We start from the raw sequence: 25,803 nt of genomic DNA on the forward strand, positions 1-25,803 counted from the left end.
AAATAAAGATATGGCCAAATATAGGCCAAGTAATGTGCACCGCATAGGACAGCAGGGTAAAATGACTTCAGAGGATTCGCGCCCCAACTAGGGAGGGAGCAAATTCTCTGTGTGCATTTGTCATGAAGTTCCCTGATGTTTGTTTTACTTGGCTAACATTTGGCCACGTGGGTCTTTGCTTCGCACGAGTTGAGACCGCGTTTGGTTGGATGCAGTAATTATGAAAGCGAACAATGTTGAGTTATTTGGTATTACATTCACCCTTAAAACAAGGAATTTACATAGTACTTAATAACTAATGTCATATATCAATTAAATACTCGATGTTTAGTAAAATAATGAAAAGAGTCAGCCTTTTTTTTAATCCATGTATATATAATTCGGTCAACGTGAAATGGTTACACGTCGATTAGTCAGGGGCTTTCAGTCAACGTTTGGTCCTTGGGCGTCGACCGATATCTCCAATTTTTTAGGTTAGATTTATGTGTGACATAAGTTATTCAGTACTACGTGAATACATTCTTTTGATGGTGAAGGTGGTGAGTGTGGTTTTTCTTTTTTTATTTTATTATTTTTTTTTTTCCATGTATACATGAATCAGTTTGTAACAACCTACTCCGCTTTAGGCCTAAGTCCGCACAGATTTGCTCTTGAGTTTTACCCCAAAAAGCCACATACCAATTGGAAATAACATCACCACATATAAGCACTTCACCTTTCCCTTACCCAGGCGATGTGGGATTGTGCACATGTAACTCGCCAAGTGTGTTAGCCTGTTAGTGTCTCGCATCCGTCCACGGCACACTCGCTTACAAGGTTGCTATAATCACCCCCTTTTGGGGTTCAATGTCCCTGTTTACCACACTTTTGACTAGGTCAGGCTCTGATACCATTTGTAATGACCCACTCCACCACATGGAATGATATTGTCCACTTTAGGCCTCAGCCCAGACGGATTTGCTCTTAGGTTTTACCCCAAAAGGCCTCATACCAATTAGAAATAACACCACCACATGTAAGCACTTCATCTTTTCCTTAGCCAGGCAATGTGGGATTGTGCACCTATAGCTCGCCCAGTATGGTAGTTTGTCAGTGTCTCGCACCCGCCCATTGCACATCCGCCCACAAGGTCGCCACACGATCAACGTGAAATGGCCACATGACAACCAATTGAGGGCTTTCGATCGACGTCTGGTCCTTAGGCATTAACCGGTTGGTGTGTCCTTATCCGAGTGCTCAAATGATATAAGAAGTGTGAGTGTGTGAAGTTGCCACCACATTTAACATTTATAAAAAACACTTAATACTATACTATGTAGTATGAGTGAAAAGGGATCATCCCAAGGGATTTGCAAGATATTATGGAATCAAAGTTGGATTAGTAGGTCGAATGATCAAAGTGAGTGGTTTGTTGGTTAAGTTATACTATGATTTAATTAAAATCAATGCAATGTAAAATAAGCTAAAGTAAATAAGGTGTAGAGAATGAGGGAGGAGTCTTGGGACATAGAGTTCACCACTAAGATTTACTTCACTAAACATCTAATATTTGTTAATTTAGGGGGATTAAATAGTGTAAAACAAGTGTATGTGCTATCAATTGAAATACTAAGCATGGATAACAAAATAAGTATACATTGTCTAATCAAGCTAGTGAGTAGCACAACCTATCAAATTGAGTCATTAACCATTTAATAAGCCTACACACAATTGATGCACACATAAATCTAAAGAAATGTACTACTTGCACTCATAAGCATAGATCATCAGACAACAAGAATGGATTGTCTACCTATCTAGGAATTTAAAGCAACTACACTATAATTATACTAATGACAAGAAAATTAAACTAATTAAGTTAAGGAGGTTGCACAATCCATCAAGAAATAAGCATAATCCATCAAATAAAGAATAAGAGTAACCAATTAAGCACCATGCATTGACCAACACTAGTTCCAAAATTTTAATACACATATACATGATATCAAATGTGAAGAATCAAGTGTAAACACATAACCATCCATTCCATCACACATAAACATATGAATAGAATTGAAAGATTAATTGGAAGCATTAAACCACACAAATCATGTAGAAACAAGATTTATTTAAACATGAAATCAATACAATATTTACAACATAAATCCCCACTAATTACAAAATATTAAAGTTTAGGAGGCAATCCTAGGGCTATCTCTAGCCCCAAGAGAATGATCTAGCTACTCATGGTTGTTGTCATCCAACCCTCAAGGGCTCTCTTCATGGTTGAATTCATCTTCCTCCTCTTGGTATTCTTAATAGAAACCCTAAAAAATGGAAGAATCCTCCCCAAAATGTGTATATTCTCTCTCTAATCTCTAGCCAAAAGTATCCAACTAACCAAAACCTCCTTACTAAAAATAGCCAAATCCCTTATATAGGTAACTCAAATATCACCCCAAATGGTCATACCTCGTGCACTAGGACCTCCAAATGATTGCACCACGAGCACACCTTAAATTGGGCTTGAAATCTGTTTTGCATGATTTTTGAGGCAGTTCGATCTATCACACTGTTGCTTCGATCGATCGAAGCATAGCGGCGCACTTATTTAGATAAGGACAAGGGCTGAAATATTTATTGGGAAAAGGACAAAAGTAATTATGAGGATAAGATCAAGGGGTTCAATCGATCGAAGAAAAGGTTGGATCAATCGCAAAGGAAATTTTCCTGAGGATAATGATAAAAGCTCGATCCATCAAGACAGGGTTGGAACGATCACAGCATGGTTGGTCATATCATAATTCGATCGATCGAACAGATACAATTTTTACCATTTTGCTTCCACTTTGCTCCTTCTCTCCGCTAGACTTTGGATTGCTTCCTCCAATGCTCTAATTTAGCTGATTTGGCTTATTTTGGGGCTAAGTACCTGAAAAGGACGAAAACATAAAATTAGACTAAAGCAGAGAAATAAGATAGAATAAAGTCCTAGTATACTCAAGATTAAGGGTTTAAATGCACACTTTTCAGTGCTTATCATCGGTATCTTCAATTTTTTGGACTAGATTTATGTCACATTGGTTATTCAGCACTATGTGAATATGTTCTTTTTATTTTCTCAACCACCAAATACCTTTTTTTGATGGTGAAAGGGGTGGGTGTTGTTTTTTTTTTTTTTCATGTATACAAGACTCAGTCAATGTGAAATGGCTACACGTCGACCAGTCGACGTCTGGTCCTTAGGCGTCCACCGGTATCTCTAATTTTTTAAACTAGATTAATGTGTGATATTAGTTAGTTAGTACTATGTAAATACCTTCTTTTGAAGGTGAATGTAGTGGTCATGTGGTGGTTAAGGAGTAAGCTACTTTTTGCAATTATCGCATCTAAACGCGATCTCAATAGCACTTAAATAAATAAAAACATGACCAAATATAGGTCAAGTAATATGCACTGCATGGGACATTAGAACAAAATGACTTCAAAGGATTTGTGCCCAACTAGGGGGGCGCGAATCACCTGCTGTGCGATTCCCATGTTGTTTTCTACAGTGAGCGGTAAATGGCCTTGGTTTGGCCATATTTTACTCCACTTAACAGACACTAAGGGTGTGTTTGGCAATTACACCACTATTTATAAGTAACATTTCACCACCATTTATAAGTAACATCACAGAAGTCTAAAAATAATATCACATAGTCTAAAAAGTAACATCACCACTATTTAAGTAGTGATGTTACCCTCTTACAAATGGTGATATTACTTTTTAGATTATGTGATATTACTTTTAGACTTCTGTAATGTTACTTATAAATGGTGATAAAATGTTATTTATAACTAGTAGTGCAATTACTACTTAAATGGTGGTGATGTTACTTTTTAGATTCTATGATGTTACTTATAAATGGCGGTGAAATATTACTTATAAATAGTAGTGTTATTTGAAATTAAAAGTGGTGATATTTCTTTTTACAAATGGTGATATTACTTTACTTATAAATGGTGGTGAAATGTTATGGTGTAATTAGCTAAACACAGCCTTAGTGTTCGTTAGCTGAAGGATGATGTGGCTAAATATAGACCACTTAAAAATTACAGCAAGAAATTGCTTGAGAACCTCATTGCAGGTGATTCGCGTCCCAACTAGGGAAGGGTGAGTCCGAGACTCGGAGTCCATCAAGTCCGAAACCACTCACTAGACAAGGGTGTGATAATAATGTCCAAAACCACCCACTGCAAGGGTGATAAAGGACTTTCTCTGTCCTCCTTTTCTCTCTCCAAGGGTATCAAGGCACGTCGAAAAGCCCCAGCAATGTCTCTTACATTTAAAAAAAGAAATAGATAAAATATATATATATATATATATATATATACATGTATATATAAAAAGCCCTGCCTAAAAGCTTCCTAAATGATTCACCAACAACTGAGTGACAGGGACTTCCAAGAAAGGTAGCATCACTCAATTACATATATATTTGTTAATAGACTAAAGTTCGCAATAATATAGCATTAGAATAACAAGAGTATATATTATTTGGTTGACAAGTGGCAAAGCATCAGGATTGCATAGGAATGTAAATGTATATCCACGTTTTGTTCATTGAATATGAATTTTGCTTTGTAACAATCCAATCCTTACCACGTGTCCACACATCGGCAAAGACTACATGTGTCACACTTTGAATGTGACTTTATTGACACCTCCAAGAAATGTTTAAAAAATAAATAAATAAAAATTTAAAACTCTTTCTCCTGCATCACATCATTAATAATACCATAAAGAAATATTCCCAGGTCATATACACGTATGATTTTTTTTTTTTTATTAATTTTTTTTTTTTTTTTTTTTTTTTCTATCTATGGAGTTATTCAATTTATATAATTTTATATGTTAGTAATGCGGGATCTATATTTCTCTGCTATTGTTTACCTAACTCGGTATTTATGGAAAAGACTTCGAACCCACTAACGTTTTACAAGCAAGCTTGAAACGAACAATGGCACTTCTCGAGAGAACCCTATTTACTCATACCCTTGATAGAGAAGTCAATGGGAGTGATTGCTCAAGATGATACTATTATCCAGACCGGGTCAATCAACTCATTAAAGTATGACATAAGTGTCTTTTCTTTTTTCTATTTATCCTGAGTACTAAATTAGCCATGGAAATGCACTTGATTTGGTCGTATTTTGAGCGAGAAGAGTATAGTTACTTTTAATTCTAATCTTAGGATTGGTAATTAGGGAAAAGACTCCGAACCCACTAACGTTTTACAAGCAAGCTTGAAACGAACAATAGCACTTCTCGAGAGGACACAATTACTCGTACCCATGATAGAGATGTCAATGGGAGTGATTCCTCAAGAGGACACTATTATCCGGGTCAATCAACTCATTAAAGTATGACAAAAGTGTCTTTTCTTTTTTCTATTAATCCTGAGCACTAAATTAGCTGATTTGGTTGTATTTTGGACAAGAAGAGTATACTTACTTTTAATCCTAATCTTAGAATTTAATTTTACAGTTAATAGGAAAAATAGTTGTTATAAACTATCATTCTTTAATTTAGTCCTAATTTGTGAAATGACTATAAAGGGTAGTTTCTTAAAAGGGAAAACAAATTCAATTTTCTTTAATGTGATTGTATCACACCGCCTCCTCCATCAATCATGTAATACCTTTTTTTTTTTTTTTTTTTTTTTTTTTTTTTTATGTGTGTGCATAAAGATGAATCAAAAGATCAAAGAAAATCATCAATCCATGTAAAACTTGCAAAAACACCAATTTCTACGGCATGAGCAAGAGTGATATTAAAAATATGATAGAAAAATGGAAAGGACCACCTCCACCACAGCACTGCCACTACCACCATCTCCACCATCAGTGGCGGCGCCGACGGTGGTGGAGGAGGTGGCAATGTTGTGGTGGTGCGACGGATCGAGGCGACTATGGCAATTCAAAATTAATGAGATTGAAGAAATTGATTCTTTTTTTCTTTAAGAAACTATCCATTTTAGTCATTTTACAAATCATATTCTTAACTAAATGTCTAGTAAATCAGATGTCAACTATTTAGACAAGATTTATAATCAGAAACATATTCCAAAATTAACTCTTTTTATTTGTTCCCCGAGTATTCAAGAGGGAGAATTCCTATGAAGCAATCTGTCATTTTACATTTTTAGGAGAGGATTACAAGTAACAATGTGAGAAGAACTCGAAGAAGTAATTGATTGTTATAGTGAATGTGTATGAAGCCCAAGGTAACTAGGTGATCATCAAGCATCGTGGTTAGATAAATAAGCAAATTCAATATCAAAAAAAAAAAAAAAAAAGAGAAGTTTGTTTTAAGAATAACCCAAATTAGGAAAATCTCAAAATTATTTTCCAGATGAATTACAACAGATATTGCCAATGGAAATGCCTAAGACCTCAAATTGCAGTTCTGCAGAAAAATGAAAGGATACAATATCTAATGTTCGGTTGCCACAAGATTCTTGATATTCTGAATTTTTTTTTTTTTTTTTTTTTTTTTGTATAACCAAACAAAAAAAAAAAAAGAATTATATACAACAGTTTGGACTCAGTATTGTATCTGATCTAAGGGGAAAGTGTGAATGTAAGCTGAATCCATTTGCCAAATCTTGAGTGAAGCTGTGACCTTCAATCCTGTGGCATTGTTAAACAGGAATACCCGCGCTGCCCCATCAATCGCACTTGTTGGATAAACTCTTGATGTGATCACCGATCTCCCTCCTTGGGCAAAGCTCTCCACAATGGAATGATCAACCTGAATCCAATTTCGGGAGAAAATTTGTTGAATGTTCTCTTTTAGTTAAATCCGATTGTGTTGATTATCGAAAACTTTTAGGAGAATTCATGTATAGTATAACAAGTATCAACCCCTTAGGTAAGGAGCCATTTCTGATGCAGAATTTTGATTTAGAAGTTCTATATACTCATATAACTTTTGTTTACATCTAAATGGATCTAAAACATTTTTTTGCTCTTAATAGTTTCCTTACTATATTTCAAGCTTTAGGCTCCAATTTAACTACATATATATATATATATATATATATATATATATATATATATATATATATATGTGGAAATAAAAAGATAATAAGAGATTGTGACATACCAATAACCTCATGGAGAATTTTTCACCATCAAGCACAGGGACTATGCTTCCATAAATACTTCTGTAAACATGGGAAGCCTTGGATGACCTGCATAGATAAACATATGGTGTTATAACTCTGGATTCAAGAAATAGTAACTCCAAAAACACAGACTACTGAATTATATAATAGCATGTGCAATTCAAAAATCGGATAACTGGTATAGTAGTAATTTAATTCGAGAGATAATACAGGGGACTAAATGCATAAGATATACATTCAAGTAAAATAGAAGCATACCTCGTTTCATCAGCACATAACCAAGTCTTGGCACTCCCATCAGTGTCTTTGGCGATGTAGAAATAAACCAGTGTTAGTTCAGAAAGTGTTTCATCAGCAATAACAAGTCCAAATGGTCCCAAAGCACCCCTTGCAGTGGCACCACCGGTGCAATTGTAGTTCACGTCGGCTTCAGCTGTTGCCTCCAGTGCCTCTATCTATTTCAAAGGTGGCACTTATGTCTAGCTGCAACCATTGCCAAACAAGTACATTGTAAGCTAACAATTTTTTCGGGAAATATAAAACAGTAATAATCTGGAAATCTTAGCAAAATAAACGAAAGACCTAAGTAGCTGAAGTAATGTTCAGTAGCACAACTGATCCAGGTTCAACCTCAACTTCATTGAATTCGGTGCTGTTCAATCTCAATCTCTCCACTTCCTCCACAGGCCAGTGAAGTAAATTGGTTCCGGTCTTATTGTCAAACAAAACAGTCCTGGGAATGGCCTGTGAAACACAAGAAGAAATTAATTTTTCTTTATGCTTAATTTTTCTTTTCGTTTCTTACTCACACAGCCAATTTTTGCCGTTATTGGAACTTGAACTCTCATAGGAAGGTAACCAAGTATCACTAAGCTACAAGGCCCCTCGGGTCTTTCTTGAGCTCTTTATGGTACTTACTTCTGTTTTGTTGCATATTTAAAATTAGCTTATGATAAAACTAATTGGTATAAGTAAATATATATATATTATATATATACAGGAGATGAAAAGGTGTTAATTTTATTTTATATTTTATTGGTTAAATTGAATATTTTTATTTCACATATTTTAAGTGTTAATAGTTCATGATTATCAATGGGGTCAATAAGCAAAATGGAAGTCTAGTATCACAATTGATAAAATTTTGACCAATTTTAAACTTTTCTTCCTATCACTTCCTCTATTGAAATCATCACCAGTTGTGAAGTGTTTATGATATTCTTCAATTATCCATATATATCAGATGCTATCTAAAAAAAATGTGGGGCCTCTCAGCTTTTTGGGTATTCTTCTTGACACTCATCAATAGCTGAAAATAAATTTAGATCAACTATGAAAGAAACATTCAGAGACAATTATTGCTAGACAATAAATCCAATTATTGCTATGTTCTTACTATGTTTTCAGACAATAAATTCAATTATTGCAAAATGACTAGGAAAGAGAAGTCATTAGGTTAAGCCTGAAGGATATAGAATTATCAATGGTTTGAAATGGTAGCACCAATAATTAAATACTCCTTTCGTCCCAATTTAATTCTCATTATTGGAAATTGTGACTCACAAATTCCAATGACGACATTTAAACTGGGACGAAGGGAGTATAATAAGAAGGTTGGTATGATGATACCTTCCTAAAATAAATAAATAAATTTTTTTTAATGATAATTAGAATGAGTATTATTACCTGAACAAAGGCCCATCCCTTCAAAAGATCATCAGCTTCACTATCAGTTTCTCCAGTCCAAGCCCAAAGGATCCTCCTTTCCTTATTTTTCAATTGCTTACATTGATGACATACTAATCTTTTCTTCTTCCATAGAAACGCATTGGAAGCATCTCAATATATTTGCTCAGACGATCAAGCATAATGGTTTAGTACTTTCTTTATCCAAACTAACCTTATTTGTACTTTCTTTATCCAAACTAACCTTATTTCAGACAAAAATTAGGTTTCTAGGTTTTCAGATCCACCAGGGTATTATCATTCCAATTCACAAATTTATCCAATTTACTGACAAATTCCCTGATGAAATTAATGACAAAACCCAGTTTTAAAGATTTTTAGGGTGCTTAAACTACCTCTCTGAATTCTTCAAAGATCTTTCACCTATTTGTGAACCATTACGCCAACGACTTAAGAAGTCATCTCCACCATGGTCTGATGAACATACTAGAATAGTCAGAATCCTCAAAAGCAAAGCAAGGAATCTACCTTGCCTGTCTATTGCAGATCCTGAAGCCTTCAAAATTGTAGAAATTGATGCCTCAGAGTTAGGATACGGAGGCATTCTTAAGCAAAAAAAACAAATGGCAAAGAACAATTAGTCCAATTTGCATATGGCACATGGGATCAAGCCCAGCGCAATTACTCTACTGTCAAAAAGGAAATTTTGTCTATAGTTTTATGCATTTCCAAATTTCAAAGTGATTTATTAAATCAAAATTTTTTAGTTCTAGTTGATTGCTAATCTGCAAAAACTATTTTACAAAAAGATGTTCATAACATAGCTTCAAAACAAAATTTTGCCTGATGGCAAGCCATTCTTTCTGTTTTTGAGTTTGACATTAAGTATATAAAAGGTGAAAACAATTATCTTCCTGACTTTCTTACCAGAGAATTTTTACAGGGAAAAACAGAAGTTTAGGGACGGTCGTCATGCCTCCTAAGACAGGTAGAGGAGCCTCAATTGCAAACACAAAACCCCATAAAACAAAAAATGCACAATCATCCACTTTCCAAACCCCTCTCAAATTAAGCTGGTACGATAAGGTCCAACTTGATGAAGCAGCAATTTCCGTTAGTCACTCACCAATGGATACAAACCAATTTTCAGCCCTAACAAAAATTCCCCAACATGTCATAGACATGGGCCTAGTCCAATATGACCGCATCCAAACCTACTTACAATCCCAATAACCAGTCTTCCCTCCTTTGCAAAAATCTTATGCCGAAATTTCTTCAACATCAGACAAACAAATTTCCTCAAGAAACCTCAAGCAACAAGTGGTGGTAAGTAATTCCACTCCTAAAAAATCTCGTTATTTTCAAAAACCAAATCCATCAACCATTTGTGTGGTTAAAAAAGAGCTTTTTAACAAAAACCCAATTTTGCTTTCTCAAAATCATTTTGTCAAAAGATTTCAATATCCTACATCAGATTTTAGAAAAAATACAAAATTTTTGTGAGTTTATTTTAGTGGACACAGAGTCCATCAAAATTCGAACTCATTCAAAACCTGGTGATGAGTCTTTGCTCTCTCACACCACTTATACAATTCAAAAAGTTCTTACTCTAGCAGCCTGGGGTAAAAACATCAATGCCCCGAGGCAATTTTCTCAACCTCGCAATCCTCAAACTTTCAATTACTGGGACTATCAAAACGCTTGGTACAATTCCTTTTATTTCCAAAACTAGGATTATAGCCATTCTTGGCTTATCCTTTTCCAAAAGAACTTCAACATGAATGTCCCCAGATGATTTATTGACTGGTGGTATATTTTTGGTCCTTGCAAAGAAATTATCCCTGATTCTGTGTCTAAGGGATTTTCAATCTTCCAAGAAAAATTCCAAACTCCTTCTGAGCTTTCGGAATTTCTCAGCTCATTCTTATTCTGTGCAAATTTTGCATTGTCATGGATAGTTCTTTGGTAATTCCAAATTGTCAATTCTCCTTCAAATCTTCCTCTTCTAGGAAGAATTTTCAAAGTTAAATGGTGGGACCAATTCTCGATCAAAGATGTTACTCCAGAAGCTATTTCAGAATGGTTTTCAAAACATCCTGCAATCTCATGTTTTGGTTTGGGAGAGTCCTCAGCTTTCCTCCTGTCCAAAAGCCAGACACAACCAAGGCTTTCTTTAGCAAAATCCATAGATGAGTATGAAGCTTTCCTAATAGAAGCTTTAGCCCAAGTCAATCCTATAGCCTTCTTAAGAATGGGTTATAACAGAAGTGATGGTTCTTCTTCATTTCATAGTTCCCAAATAGATCTGGCCCAAGCCAATGAAGAGGCCCAAGCCAATGAAGATGACTGTTTTGGTATTTTCAGCCAACAGCTCTAGTAACAAAGTGTTCAAATGGTCTTTATTACCCTTCTAAAGTTTCAGACATCAATCAGTCAACGCCACAGCTTAGCGACAAAAAAAAATAAATAAATAAATAAAATAAAATAAAGGCAAAAGTTCTCAGTTAAAAAAGTTAATCCACAGTGCTCCATTATTAACCTTCTGGCACCTTTTGGCATTCATGGCAGATGAGTTTTAAATCGTATTTCATTAAAGGAACCCAAAGCCACTTTAAATACGCATGGCGAGCTATAGTTCTATTCTCATAGCACATGGAAGTCAGCAGCCATCTTTCAATCACTTCAATTCAGCCATTGCACATGGTCTTCAATAGCAACCGGCATTTTCCTTATCCTAAAGGAATCCAAGGTTCTCTGATGAGCACTGAAAAGTGCGCATTTAAACCCCTTAAGCTTAGGTATTCTAGGACCTTTATCTATCTTACTTTCCCATTTTAGACTAATTTCGTGTTATTTCCATTTTCAGATACTTATCCCCTAAATAAGCTAACTCAGCTAAATAAGAGCATAATTGAAGCAATCTTGAGATGAATTAAAGAAAGGAGCAAAGTGGGAGCAAAAGGAAGCAAGTGGTGGAAATTCAGCAAGTTCGATCGATCTCAGGAAATATTCGATCGATCCAACTTTGATCGATTTCAGCATTTCAAGATGGATCTGAGCTATTTTGTCCTTATCCAAAACTCCCACAAAGTTTGATCGATCCAACTTTTTTCCAATCGATCGAAAAGATTTCATCTTATCCAGTTGTACCACCACACCTACCACTTTTGTCTCTTTCCTAAAAATACCTCCAAAATATCTCAGACTTGTCTTTATCCAAAAAGGCGCCGCTATAGAGGATCGATCCAGCTTAAGTTCGATAAATCTCAGCTATGTTCGATCAATCTCAAAGAATATTCGATCGATCGAACTTCCGAAGTGCGAGAAAATTCAATTTCAAGCTTATTAAAAGTTATCTCATATCCAATCATTGGGAGGAATATTGGTATACGAGCCCAGGTCATCGGGGGTGACATTTTAACCTACCTATATAAGGAATATGAGCCATTCTTGAAAGATATACTAGAGAAACTTTTGACACAATTGATATATCATATTCTTAATGGGGAAGAAAAGAAGAGATGAGGCTAGAGACACAAGCTCGGAGTTCTTCCATCAACCAAGAAGAGCAGCAATTTCTACCGTAGAGTTAGCCCTTGAGGGTTGGAGGACACCATCCATGAGTGGCTAGACATCCTCTTGGGGCTAGAGTTAGCCCTAAGCATGCTTTCTACATCTTGATTTATGTATTTTTGAGGGGATTTGTATTGTGATATATGTTTTGACATTTTTATATACATAGATCTTATTTATTCAATGATTTATGTGGTTTAATGCTTCCAATTGATCATTTTATTCTATTCATATGTCTATGTATGCTAGAATAGATGTTTATGTGTTTGTCTCTATATTTTGGTGTTATTGATGCATGTCTATGTGTATTGATACTATAGATCTAGAGATTGTCAAGATATAGTGCTTAATAGAATGCTCTTGTGATTTATTTGATGGTTCATACTCATTTTTTGATGGATTGTGTCTCTCCCTTAGTTTAATTAGTTTAATTTCATGTCATTAGGTTAATTGTAATGTAGTTGTAGTTTAGATGTTAAATGGGAGGACAATCCATGCTTGTTGTTTGATGTTCCATACTTATGAAAACAAGTAGCATATGTCTCTAACCTTGTGATGTGTTTGGATTGTGAGCTTAAAGAAATGATTAATGGCTTAGTTTGATATATTGTGCTATCCACAATGTTGCTTAGACAATATACACTTAATTAGTAATCCATGCTTGTTGAAACAACCACACACACACACACACTATTATTGCAATACATGTTTTCCCTCTCATTAATCATTCATTAAGGGTGTAGAAAAGCTATACTTAGTGGTGATCTCTAAACCCCAAGATCTCTCTCTCTCTTCTTTTCTCTCTATTGCATTTAATTGTTTACTTAAGTTTAAATTGCATCTTAGTATAATTTAATCACCAACCAATCTTTTGATCACTCGACCTACTAACCCTAATCTCGATTCCACAGCTTAATACGACCCACCAATCCCTTAGGACGATCCCTACTCGCCCTAACTATATTTTTAGTGAAAGGTAGTAGTGGCAAATTATAAATGTAAAACTTGGCCACACTCATCATAGTCCACTTTGCAAACTTTGGGTGAACCGTGGCTGAATCACACCATTCTCCAAGGCTGCCCCGAGGCCCTATAAATAACAGCTTCTCATGCTATTCGATTCAAGCTATAACAAAGTTTGAGTTCTTAGTTTCATTTCAAATTCTCAGTCCAAATTGTAATTTTTAATTTCTAGTTTAGTTTCTCCAAGGAGCTCAGCTTAGACCAAAGTATTGTAATCAAAGAACAAAGTTGTAAGTTTCAAGTTTCAATCCAAAGTTCTTCAAAATTATTCAAATTTTATTATTTATATAATATCTTACATATTTCTGTATTTCATTGATTATCTTTCTGTTTTTAATATTATGTTTCTATCATAGTTTATTATCAATCATTTATCCTGGGTGTTTATGGTATTAAAGCCATGCGTGGTGATTAAATAAGTTTAACCTTTTTACTTTTCTGTTTCCGAACCTGGATCCCGTTTAGGCTAGGTGTGCCATTTAGGGTTGGTCGGATGAACAGTCATTTAGGAAAGGTTCAATAAGTTTATTCAAAAGAAGCATGTCTTCGAGATCGTCACCTCCTCTAGGAGGAAGAATGATAGTTAACCAAAAAGAACAACATATTGATAGCGGTCAGAATAATCAGTGGGATACTTGGAATATACCCAAGGTTCCCATTAAAGATATTTATAAATCCTCAACTTTCAACCTCAAAATAGGATACTCTATCAAAACTGTATAACAAACCATTTCTCTCAAAAACCCTTTTGAAATCATCCAACTATTGCAAAAAAGAGCCATAGTCGAACACCAGAAGAAATACAAATTCCTACATATAGGACTTGTCCAAATTGCAGTCAAACCTCTTACCTCAGGAGGACTTAACACTTCTATCATGCTTACTCTTAAAGATTGTAGGCATCTCAATTTTGAAACCTCTTTGTTAGGAGTTTGCCAAACTAGCCTTTTCGATGGCCGGCAATACTTCAATTATTTTTCGAATTACTCAGTAGCTCTTGATGACCCAACAATCCTCCATACTCTAACCCTCAATGTCTCAAGTAGTGGTTATGAAATGATGGATGGAGCCATACCTTTCAATGTTGTTTATAGAGTCCATTACAAAGTCATGACTACTCAGGTCAGCCTACAAGCTCTTCGTGAGTCTCCCAAAGGCGAAACCCTCCTTCTCCATGCTAGTAATGAGAATTCACACACTTATGTTCGAAGAACCATAACTTGGAATGAAGTCACCTTCCCAGAAGAATGGACTCTCAAGCATGTAGTTCCTTCTTCAAAGATTGAGAATAAAAGGTTAGAATAAATATCTCAATTTTTTGATGGAACGGTAAAAGTTAGATTTAATTCTAACAGGCTCAATAGACTTTCCATCAGAGAAATAGAGTCACCTAGATCATCATTTTCTCAAGCTTCTTTCCCTTAAACAAACTATTCAAAAGTCCCTTCCAGAAAATCATTTTCAGGAACACCTACAAAAAATCCAAATCTCATTGGAGTTTAAAGCAAAGAAGTTGCTAAGCCAGTTTACCAGGACGATGAAAGCGAATAGACTGAAGAAAAAGACATCCCTCCTCTTCGACATAAAGGACCCTTGAAATTAGAGAAGAATGGTATGCTTTTTGTATACACCACAAGTTCTCAACCCCTTTCTTTACATGGTTTGAAAAATACCGTATTGATAACGATATTGATTTTCCTTTCTCGACAATCAAATCCTTAAACGTCACCTCCAAATCCATAACCACATGGCAAACATCCTGCGGTGAAACCATTGAAGCCATCCACCCTCCAGCTGAAGCAGTCAAATTCAAGACAAAGGCAGAAGGAACTGTCAACCTTACTGCTTCCCCTTTTAAGACGAAGGCAACAGCCGTCGATAATACACCTTCCACTGCTCGTGATGTACGAAGTATCATGGAACAAAATAACTATACAAACCAGCACCTACAAACTCTTGGCGCTCAACTTTCTCGAGTTGAAACCTTGCTTCAAAAAGAACAAATTATCCCCATCCAGTCAGACAATGCTCCACCTTTCATTACCCATGAAATTCCCCTACATTTGTCTAAACAATTATCCAAGCGTAGCGCTATTGAAGAAGCACGGGATAGGATTAAGATAATCGAATCCCTCATGGTTTCCACATTTACAATTCCTGATACACCAGATCGATCGATGACCATTAAGAACATCAATACTCTAGACCAAGAAATTGGTACTGACACTAAAATTGATGAAATTACATAAACCTTCCAAAACCAGCACATCAATGCTTTAGAACCCACCTCTTCTAGAAACTATTATCCTAGGCCGACTTTTCCAGACCTACATATCGAAGAAAGAGGACAATTCTCTCAAGCTGTTTACCATAGTGGCACCATTTATAAATGGAACATAGATGGCAAGGCTGAGAATCTCATTCTCAATACCCTCCAAGAAATAACCGTGGTTAGTACTACTTACAAGACCAAGAATGACTCATCTAATCATACCATATCACAACTTTTAGTAGGGGGTTTTACAGGATAACTCAAAGGATGGTGGGACAACATCCTTACTCCTAATAAACGCCATGCCATTCTTTATTCTGTTAAAACAACTCCCAAAGGAACAATGATCAAAACAAAAGAAGGATATGATATAAAAGATGCAGTTGCTACACTCATTTTCTCTTTCACCAAACAATTCCTTGGCGACCTCTCAATTGTTAAAGACAAAACCTCAGAGATCTTAGCCAACCTTAGGTGCTACAAACTCCAGGATTTCAGATGGTATAAAGATGTTTTCCTTTCAAAGGTTCTTACCAAGACTGATTGTAACCAAGCCTTTTGGAAAGAAAAGTTCAGTGTTGGACTCCCCAATCTCTTTGCTGAAAGAATTCGTAAGCATTTCAGATCAAAACACAATGGTCATATTCTTATGATTCGTTTACTTACAGTGACATCATTAGTACCATCACAGCTGAAAGAATAGCTCTCTGTACAGATTTCAAACTTCAATAACAAATCAAGCATGAGAATGCCACAAGCAGAAAAGAATTAGGATCTTTTTGTAAATAATTCGGCTTTGAAAACCTAACCTCTCCTTCCAAACGAAAAAGTCATAACCGCTATAAGAAGCCTTTCTCCAAAAGGTACAACAACAAATCAAAGTATCACAAGAACAAGCCCTCATTTGTGGACAAATACCTTTCTTCTGAGAAAAATAGACAAGAACGCGTCCCTCCTTTGAAACAATTCCAGAAGAAGCTCGCTCCTTCCAAAGCAACAATAAAATGCTTCAAGTGTGGCAAAATGGGTCACTACAAACGTGATTGCAAAGCCAATCAGAAAATCAATGAGCTCGATCTCCCTGAAACTGTCAGAAGCCAATTGATGTAAATGCTTTAAACACTTCTAATGAGGAATCTGAGAATGATATCAATGATATCTAAGAGGATGACTATCATGCTGATACAAACTATAATTCTGACTCCTCAAACCAATCTTTTGATAACCAGCCTATCAAAACGAAATGCATTTGCATGATTACTAAAGATCAAGAATTTATGTTAGAACTTATTGATAAAATTGAGGATCTCGATCAACGCAAAATTCACCAACAACATTGGCCAAAGGAGTGACAAAACTCCAGTTGCTATACCAAACACTTACAATCTTACTGATATCTTTAAAAGATTTGGTACACAGCTCCAGATGCCAATTACGATCTAAGACCTCCATAAAGAAATCAAGCAAACCAAGCAAGAGATTTCCATCCTAAATTAAAAGAATAAAGCTTTGAATGATTTCACTACTCATGACATTCTTACTCTCAGAAGCCAACTCATTTTTCAACAATCCCAGATAGATGCCCTACAACCTATGTCTTTTTCCAAACTTGAATAGCAAGATTCTAGAAGTCTTACCAAAGACAATGAGGCCTATATCAACCTCCTGACCCAAATAACATTCCAGAAATGGCATGTTAACTCAAAATTGTCATCAACAAAACCTTTACCATTCAAACTGTAGCACTTACTGATTCTGGTATTGATCTCAACTGTATTAATGAAGGACTTGTTCCTACAAAATACTTTGAGAAAACCAAAGAATGACCTCAAGGTGCTAATGGTTCACGACTTATTGTTCAGTACAAGCTAACCATATCCCATGTTTGCAACCAAGGTTTTTGTATCAAGACACCTTTTATCCTCGTCAAAGACCTCAATACTCCTGTTATTCTAGGAACTCCATTTATTTCTCTCTCTCTCTCTATATATATATATAACCTCAACCCCATGGGCCTAAAATCCACACCCACCTAGACTTCTTTCCAAGTAGTCCAAGACCCATTAAATTGGTCCAAAGACTTAGCCCAATCCACCTCTTCTAAATAAATAATTAAAAAACCTAAATAATTAAACAAATACATACAAATAATCACAAATAAAACACATAACAAGTCAATTAGCATCTACAAATAAATTATCAATTACTAAATAAATAATTAAACCAATTAAACAGGTAAACACATAAACAAATAGTCAAATAATTAAATTAAATGCAATTAAAATAATTAAATATATGCTCTGAAAATTAGGAGTATTATAAAGTCTCTGGTCCGAGGGAGTCAATAGCGGACAATATTGTGTATTATAGGTAGGGTGAGGGTTGTTACAAATGGTATCACGGCCTTACCTAACCAGAAGTGTAACGATGGGGACATCGAGCCTCCTACGGGGTGGATTGTGGCAACCTATGTAAGCGGCTGTGAGGCCCTAGTAGGCTACCACACTGGGCGAGCTATAAGTGCACAATCTCACATCACCTGGTGTGGAAAAGGCAAGTGTTATATGTAGATTCAACACCCTTCTATGATATAACGTGTTTTAAAGCCGTGATAGTCATGAACCTACCAGAACTTCGGAGTTAAGCGTACTTAACCTAGAGTAATACTAGGATAGGTGATCCCTTAGGAAGTCTCTGGTTTGGGAGAGCCAAAAACGGACAATATTGTGTCTGGATAGGGTAAAGGTTGTTATAAGAAGTCTTTGGACCTATTGTCTAAACACCTGAGAGTATCAATCCTGTTGGGCACAAATGAGTGTTTATATGAAAACATAATGAGAATGATGAAATTATGAGATATAAAGCCCGATTGGTAGCTCAAGGTTTCTCACAGAAACTTGGTAAAGATTGTTACAAGAAATCTTTGGACCTCTATTCTAGACACCTGAGGGTATCAATCAAGTTGAGTACAAATGAGTATTTCTACGAAAACATAATGAGAATAATGAGATTATGAGATATAAGGCCCGAGTGGTAGCTCAAGGTTTCTCACAGAGACTTTTATTAATTATAAGGAGATATATTCTCTTATGATAAATGCGATCACATTTCAATTTATAATAAATTTGGCAGTCACAGAAAGACTATATATTCATCTAATGGATGTAGTTATGGGATATTTATATGGATTACTAGATAATAACATTTATATGAAAATTCCAGTAGGATTTAAAATGCCTGAAACAAAACCACAACGTATATACTCGATAAAATTGCAACAATCCATGTACGGATTAAAACAATCTAGGCGTATGTGGTATAATCGCCTCAGCGAGTAAAGAAGGGTATATGAATAATCCAATTTGTCCATGCATTTTTATTTAGAAATCAAAATCTGGATTTGCTATTATTGTAGTGTATGTTGATGATCTGAATCTTGTTGGCACATCTCAAAAGTTCAAAAATACGGCCACTTATTTAAAGAAAGAAATTGAGATGAAAGATCTTGAAAAGAAAAAAAATTGTCTTCACTTGCAAATCAAACATATATCGAGCGAAATTCTCATCCACCAATCAACATACACAGAAAATATTCTGGAGCGATTTTTATATGGATGAAGCTCATCTATGGAGCTCCTAAAGTGGTTGTCCAAGCACTTGATGCGAAGGAAGATTATTTTTGTCCTCAAGAGGATGATATAGAACTTTTTGGCCTTGAAATGTCATATATCAGTACAATTAGTGCTCTTGTGTATCTTATAAATTGCACACGGCCTGACATAGCTTTTCAGTCAACTAATTAGCACGCACTTCTATATCATGGTATCAGTGAAGCAGACAATTACTACACATTCTTCAAATCATTATGAGATACTTGCAGCTCATAAGTCAAACATGGAATGCATTTGGTTAAGATCTATGATTCAACATATTAGAGAAACATGTGGTTTCTCATCAATAAAAAATAGCACAATCATATAACATGAAGATAATGTTGCATGCCTTCATAGATCAAAAGAGGTTATATGAAATAGAACCAAACAATCTCACCAAAGTTCTTCTATGCACACTAACTGCAGAAGAATATTGATATTGACATTCAACACATTCGTTCATGTGAAACTTTTGCAGACTTATTCATTAAAGCACTACCAAGTACGACGTTCAAAAAGTTGGTGCACAATATTGGAATACGTCAACTCAAGATTCTTTAGTGTTGAACTAATGCATGAATGAGGGGGAGCAATTGATTGAAAATGTATTGGCATATTGTACTCTTTTTGCTTTGTTCAGATTTTGTCCCACTAAACTTTCCTAGACAAGGTTTTAATAAAGCAATTAAAACTCATAGAATGCCATTTTCAGACACACAAGAATATTGCATTCTTTTTCTTTCGCTATGGTTTTTTCTAATTGAATTTTTCCTAACAAGGTTTTTACGAGCCATATTCTTAGTGCAGTCTAGTGGATCCAAGGGGAGTGTTATATTATATGTATAATTGTGTGGGGTCCACTCCTTGTTTAATCAAATTGAAAATTAAGGAATTCTTTGTATCAGTAAAGAATCACAATGTGAATGCAGCTATGCTGGCATTAGGAATTATAGGCACCAAAAGTTTGAGTCGACCCCGTTAGCACGGCCAGGTTACGTGGCTGGGTCTATTTGATCATCATCCCATTAACACATAGTAATCTCATGTCAAAAAGCAATTGACTGTGCATATGAATGCAAGGAATTGGTTTAAACCCAAAAACATGAGGTGGCAAAATTGTAGTGGTAGAAACCATCTATATATATGTGTAAGGAACCTAAAGAACATACATGAATAATAGAAAAGGAGCAATTCACTCTTCCTCTCTCAATTTGTTGTCTTTTTAACCTTCTAAATTTATATTTTGCCACTCTCAAATTCTCTTGTACTATATATCTTTTATTACATCTACTTTATTCTACAATGTAAATGGAAGACTAATTCCATTCAAGAGGGATAATTCCTATGAAGCAATCTACAATGTCATTTTACATTTTTCAGAGAGGATTACAAGTAACAATGTGAGAAGAAGAAGAAGAAGAAGAAGAAGTAATTGATTGTTATAGTGAATGTGTATGGTAACTAGATGATCATCAAGCATCGTGGTTAGATAAATAAGCAAATTCAATATCAAAAAATAAAAAATAAAAAATAAAGAAGAAGTTTGTTTTAAGAATAACACAAATTATGAAAATCTCAAAATTATTTCCCAGATGAATTACAATAGATATTGCCAATGGAAATGCCTAGACCTCAAATTCTGCAGAAAAATGAAAGGATACAATGAAAGGATACAGTATCTAATGTTCGGTTGCCACAAGATTCTTGATATTCTGAATTTTTTTTTTTTTTTTTTTAACCAAACAAAAAAAAAAAAAAAAAAAAAAAAAAAAAAAAAAAAAAAGAAGAATTATATACAACAGTTTGGACTCAGTATTGTATCTGATCTAAGGGGAAAGTGTGAATGTAAGCTGAATCCATTTGCCAAATCTTGAGTGAAGCTGTGACCTTCAATCCTGTGGCATTGTTAAACAGGAATACCCGCGCTGCCCCATCAATCGCACTTGTTGGATAAACTCTTGATGTGATCACTGATCTCCCTCCTTGGGCAAAGCTCTCCACAATGGAATGATCAACCTGAATCCAATTTCGGGAGAAAATTTGTTGAATGTTCTCTTTTAGTTAAATCCGATTGTGTTGATTATCGAAAACTTTTAGGAGAATTCATGTATAGTATAACAAGTATCAACCCCTTTGGTAAGGAGCCATTTCTGATGCAGAATTTTGATTTAGAAGTACTATATACTCTTATAACTTTTATTTACATCTAAATGGATCTAAAACTGATCAACATTTTTTTGCTCTTAATAGTTTCCTTTCTAGTATATTTCAAGCTTTAGGCTCCAATTAAACTACATATAAATATATATAAAATAAAAATAATAAGAGATTGTGACATACCAATAACCTCATGGAGAAGTTTTCACCATTAAGCACAGGGACTATGCTTCCATAAATTTTTCTGTAAACATTGGAAGCCTTGGATGATCTGCATAGATAAACATACGGCGTTACAATATTTTGCTCGCATGGATGAATTTCAACCATGTCAGTATATTTTAAATCATCAAAAACCTAAGAAAAATAGCTACTTCTAAGCATGAAATAATTCTGGATTCAAGAAATAGTAACTCCAAAAACACAGACTACTGAATTATATAATAGCATGTGCAATTCAAAAATCGGATAATTGGTATAGTAGTAATTTAATTCGAGAGATAATTAAGGGGACCAAATGCTTAAGATATACTTTCAAGTAAAAGAGAAGCATACCTTGTTTCATCAGCACAGAACCAAGTGTTGGCACTCCCATCAGCGTCTTTGGCGATGTAGAAATAAACCGGTGTTAGTTCAGAAAGTGTTTCATCTGCAATAACCAGAAGGCCAAATGGTCCCAAGGCACCCCTTGCTGTGGCACCACCGGTGCAATTGTAGTTCACGTCGGCTTCAGCTGTCGCCTCCAGTGCCTCTTTATCTATTTCAAAGGTGGCACTTATGTCCAGCTGCAACCATTGCCAAACTACCAATTTTTCAGCAAATATACAATTTAACAGTAATAATCTAGAAATCTTAGCAAAACAAATCAGAGACCTGAGTAGCTAAGCCTATATTCAGCGGCACAACTGATCCAGGTCCAACCTCCACCTTATTGAATTCGGTGCTCTTCTTTCTCAAGCTCTCCAGTTCGTCCACAGGCCAGTGAAGTAAATTGGTTCCGGTCTTATTGTCAAACAATACAGTCCTGGGAATGGTCTGTGAAACACAACAAGAAGTCAATTTACCCCAAAAATAAAATAAAATTTACTAGTTGGTACAAGTAAAAAAAACACACATGAGATGAAGAGGCGCTTATTTGAATATTTTTGGTTTTACATATTTAAGTGCTAGAGTTCATGATTTAACTTTTCTTCATATCACTTTCTCTTGTTTATCTTCTTCTTCTTCTTCTTCTTCTTCGTCGTCTTCTTCTTTTGTGCGTGTGTGTTTATATATGTGTTTTTTTGTTGGGGTTCACATATTTAAGTGCTAGAGTTCATGATTAATCATCTCATAAACAACTGCAAGGAGTATTTTGAAATAAAAAAATTACGAGGCCACAACTACACCAGGTGAAGACCAAATTAACCACTTAATCCTCAGTCCCAAAAGCAAATCATCACCCGTTGTAAAGTGCTTATGATATTCTTCAATGATGATGCATATATATAGATATATATATATATATATATATATGGTCAGATGCGATTTAAATCACAATGGGGCCTATCAGTTTATTTTTGGGAATTCTTTTTACACTCTCATCAATGGCTGAAAATAAATTTAGATCAGATATGAAAGAGAAACATTCTCAGGCAACAATGTTCTTACTAAATGACTACAGAAGACATAATTATTGATTAACTAAATCTTCGAAAAGGTAAAAAAAATCATTCACAAACAGTATGAAATGCTTCTCACAAATTCAATTATTGCAATGACTAGGAAAGATAACTGATTATGCCTAGAGAATATTAATCAAAGTAAATAATTTACTCAGAAAGTGGTGAGACAGACTTAAAAACTAAAAGCATAAAATTCATTGATTGATTGATTGAATTTGAACCAATCCCACTTTAACTTGAATTGGACTTGAGCAAGTCAAACAAAGCTTTAGTACCTTATATTTGAACAAGTGTCCAAAAAATAGCATTAATGTCAGTGTATTTAGTGGATGAGATCAAATAATTGCTTGAAATGGTAGTACTAATAATTAAATATAGAGTGATTATATATGTTGGAGAAGTCGATGCATCACGTGAAAAATACTAATGACACGTAAGTTCTTATTGATCTAAATTATTATTCATAAATATAATAAGTCAAAAAAATTTAGTACCTGAAGAGATGCCCAACCTTTCAAAAGATCATCAGATTCACTATCAGTTTCTCCAGTCCAACCCCAAAGGATCCTCCTATCCTTATTTTGGTCATAAAATGTCTTTGATGCATAGTACTTTCCATAATCCACCCGTAAGCCGATACCCACATCCAACTCCAGGTTATCGGGTGTCCATCTACCATTAATCGGATCATATGTCCCAAGGGCGTAATAATCATGCTTGTCATCATCCAAACTTGCCTTAAGTACGTGCTTCAAACCCGGTCCATTAGCTGATGTGTCCAAACCATTCTTCCTGGTCATTGAAACCGGGTAAAAGTCCACGCATTCCCACATGCCCGTACCCGGAACCGCATGTAAGACTCCATCCAACAGCTCATAGCTTGTGAAGTTGGTGGTTTGATACACTAGCGAAATGCCCGTGGTGTTAACCTTTGACCCGATTGTGATCCGCCATTTCCCATCGGGGCCAAGCCATGCCGTTGTCGGGTCCCTGAAGTCTTTGGGAGCAATACCGGATGGGGGGACTAAGACCGGGTTACCCGCATACTTGACCCAATTACGAAGGAGAGGATCAGATAGGTTGGCAGGGTACGCAAGGTTTTGCACCTGCACATAATCATCGGTGGTCCCAGTGTAGAGCATTATGATCTGACCATCGGGAAGAATCGTGGCGGACCCCGTGAACACACCATTACAATCAAACCAGCTATCTGGAACCATAGCAAAAGGGAGGTGGAGCCAATGGATCATGTCCTTAGACACCGCATGGGCCCACGTTATATTGCCCCAAACGGCAGAATTTGGGTTATACTGGTAGAAAAGGTGGTACCACCCCATGTGGAACAATGGACCTACAAAAATGCAATTATGTCCCCATTTCAAACATGTAGACATTATTATACTTGCATAACTGTGTGTATATATAGTATTCATCAATTTTAGATCAATTAGAGTAATTTAGCCCCTTTTTACATGGAAGTAGAATTTAAAGACAGAAATTTTTATATGGTCTAAATTATATGATGTTAATTAATCACAACTTGATGTATAAATAAAAATTTAAATAAAATTGACACATTTATTTGAAAATTGTTCGTAAATATTATTTTCTATATTTTATAAAAAGTGTTATATTTGGATAATCCTAACTCACTAAAAAGTGTCATGTTTGGGAAGCCGTGATTTACAAATTTCCCAAACATAGAACTTTTTATGGGACAAACGCAAAGTAATGTGAAAACGTACCATTAGGATCTGATGCAGAAATTACCAGATTCCCCGCAAGAGCAACCATGAAAAATGACAATAAAATTGGATTAGAAAAACATAATATATATTTATATGTATCAATAATGGAGTACTATAAAATAACAAAAGGCCGGGTAAAAAGTTACAAGTGATTGTGTTTTGTACCCACCATTCATCCAATTCTTTTGGGGTTGAAAATGATAGGTTGTTCTTTGCCATGACAGCATAGCATTGGTCCACGGGTACACCTTCCCGTAGCCGGGAAACTGCCGGAAAGTCTTCTCCGACACTCCCAATGATACCCCTCTCGAGGGTGGCAGCTCCAAGGTGTCCGGCGTGGACACCGAAGAAGGTGGATCGGTATTGACCGTAGCTTGGTTGAGGATCAAAACGATCAAAGACAGCAGACCCAATGTGTAGAGCAACATACAGGTGAGACCCTTCTTGGGTCGGCGTTGATTGGCCGGAGATCCAGTTGATTGAGTTTGGTCCGGTAGGAGAGTGTAAGAAGTTGCATTTTCAAGATCATCAGGGGTTGAAGTGCTAGTGTGGGTGTCCATTTTTGGTTGATTGAGCTGATAGAATATAGAGGTGCTAGTGCATTAAGAATTGAAGGAGTTTGTGGTGTTATATAGATGAATAGGGAGTGAGAGTTAGACTAGTTTAAGTGGAATGGCGTCAGAAAAAGGATGTTGTGTCAAATATGGATTTGCCCGGTGGTACGTGCTAGGGTGGTTGATTGTCCAGCTCGGTTGGAATCTTGAGTTTATCATTATATAAATAAATATACACACTACGTGGCACTTTGGATCACGCAAGGGACCGACTATTTTGTTGACATCCTTGTCTTGGCTTGTGCAGAATTAATTATTAAGC

At 35.6% G+C, this 25,803-nt stretch overlaps 1 protein-coding gene and 1 pseudogene across 1 annotated transcript; both read right to left on the minus strand.

Moving 5' to 3' along the window:
* Positions 1 to 6,326: 6,326 nt before the first annotated feature.
* Positions 6,327 to 15,351, minus strand: LOC132270463 (beta-fructofuranosidase, soluble isoenzyme I-like; annotated as a pseudogene).
* Positions 15,352 to 21,111: 5,760 nt separating this feature from the next.
* Positions 21,112 to 25,585, minus strand: LOC132268124 (beta-fructofuranosidase, soluble isoenzyme I-like). The gene is made up of 7 exons (XM_059768860.1): positions 25,097 to 25,585; positions 24,925 to 24,933; positions 23,674 to 24,530; positions 22,389 to 22,550; positions 22,071 to 22,300; positions 21,699 to 21,786; positions 21,112 to 21,374 (listed from the first exon to the last, which is right to left on the minus strand). Exons 1-7 carry the CDS (start codon positions 25,485 to 25,487, stop codon positions 21,168 to 21,170), a joined length of 1,944 nt encoding a protein of 647 aa, XP_059624843.1. The 5' UTR covers positions 25,488 to 25,585; the 3' UTR covers positions 21,112 to 21,167.
* Positions 25,586 to 25,803: the final 218 nt, after the last annotated feature.

This window comes from Cornus florida, unplaced genomic scaffold, assembly GCF_030987335.1.
Source record: "Cornus florida cultivar Cherokee Brave unplaced genomic scaffold, ASM3098733v1 CherokeeBrave_3.0.0_Hap2_Chr08, whole genome shotgun sequence".
In the NCBI taxonomy this organism is placed as follows: domain Eukaryota; kingdom Viridiplantae; phylum Streptophyta; class Magnoliopsida; order Cornales; family Cornaceae; genus Cornus; species Cornus florida.